Source organism: Patiria miniata, unplaced genomic scaffold, assembly GCF_015706575.1.
Source record: "Patiria miniata isolate m_02_andy unplaced genomic scaffold, ASM1570657v1 HiC_scaffold_24, whole genome shotgun sequence".
Lineage (NCBI taxonomy): Eukaryota > Metazoa > Echinodermata > Asteroidea > Valvatida > Asterinidae > Patiria > Patiria miniata.
Genome location: NW_024037063.1, coordinates 6118894 through 6120184, shown reverse-complemented (window position 1 = coordinate 6120184; position 1291 = coordinate 6118894). Strand labels below are relative to the sequence as shown.

The 1291-nt window shown below is 50.5% G+C and overlaps 1 protein-coding gene across 1 annotated transcript; it reads right to left on the bottom strand.

Annotated features, from left to right (window-relative positions):
• Positions 1-209: 209 nt before the first annotated feature.
• Positions 210-1121, bottom strand: LOC119732136 (DNA-directed RNA polymerase II subunit RPB1-like; the record flags this gene model as incomplete). The annotated part of the gene is made up of 1 exon (XM_038205533.1): positions 210-1121. A coding segment is annotated over one exon (912 nt), but the record flags the coding sequence as incomplete, so codon positions are not given.
• Between the last annotated feature and the right edge of the window lie 170 nt (positions 1122-1291).

The following is a 1291-nucleotide window of genomic DNA, read 5'->3' as shown; positions in this document are numbered from 1 at the left end:
GTAGGGCTTCTTGTAGGGCTTCTTGTAGGGCTTCTTGTAGGGCTTCTTGTAGGGCTTCTTGTAGGGCTTCTTGTAGGGCTTCTTGTAGGGCTTCTTGTAGGGCTTCTTGTAGGGCTTCTTGTAGGGCTTCTTGTAGGGCTTCTTGTAGGGCTTCTTGTAGGGCTTCTTGTAGGGCTTCTTGTAGGGCTTCTTGTAGGGCTTCTTGTAGGGCTTCTTGTAGGGCTTCTTGTAGGGCTTCTTGTAGGGCTTCTTGTAGGGCTTCTTGTAGGGCTTCTTGTAGGGCTTCTTGTAGGGCTTCTTGTAGGGCTTCTTGTAGGGCTTCTTGTAGGGCTTCTTGTAGGGCTTCTTGTAGGGCTTCTTGTAGGGCTTCTTGTAGGGCTTCTTGTAGGGCTTCTTGTAGGGCTTCTTGTAGGGCTTCTTGTAGGGCTTCTTGTAGGGCTTCTTGTAGGGCTTCTTGTAGGGCTTCTTGTAGGGCTTCTTGTAGGGCTTCTTGTAGGGCTTCTTGTAGGGCTTCTTGTAGGGCTTCTTGTAGGGCTTCTTGTAGGGCTTCTTGTAGGGCTTCTTGTAGGGCTTCTTGTAGGGCTTCTTGTAGGGCTTCTTGTAGGGCTTCTTGTAGGGCTTCTTGTAGGGCTTCTTGTAGGGCTTCTTGTAGGGCTTCTTGTAGGGCTTCTTGTAGGGCTTCTTGTAGGGCTTCTTGTAGGGCTTCTTGTAGGGCTTCTTGTAGGGCTTCTTGTAGGGCTTCTTGTAGGGCTTCTTGTAGGGCTTCTTGTAGGGCTTCTTGTAGGGCTTCTTGTAGGGCTTCTTGTAGGGCTTCTTGTAGGGCTTCTTGTAGGGCTTCTTGTAGGGCTTCTTGTAGGGCTTCTTGTAGGGCTTCTTGTAGGGCTTCTTGTAGGGCTTCTTGTAGGGCTTCTTGTAGGGCTTCTTGTAGGGCTTCTTGTAGGGCTTCTTGTAGGGCTTCTTGTAGGGCTTCTTGTAGGGCTTCTTGTAGGGCTTCTTGTAGGGCTTCTTGTAGGGCTTCTTGTAGGGCTTCTTGTAGGGCTTCTTGTAGGGCTTCTTGTAGGGCTTCTTGTAGGGCTTCTTGTAGGGCTTCTTGTAGGGCTTCTTGTAGGGTTAGGGTTAGGGTTAGGGTTAGGGTTAGGGTTAGGGTTAGGGTTAGGGTTAGAGTTAAGGGATCTTCTGTAGGCCGACCTCGGAGTATAAGGTCGGTGACCCCTGAGGTCAAAGGTCATGACCCCCCGCAACTGTTGGTTGTGTCACAAGGTTATGCTCCCTAGGGGTCAAAGGTCACGGG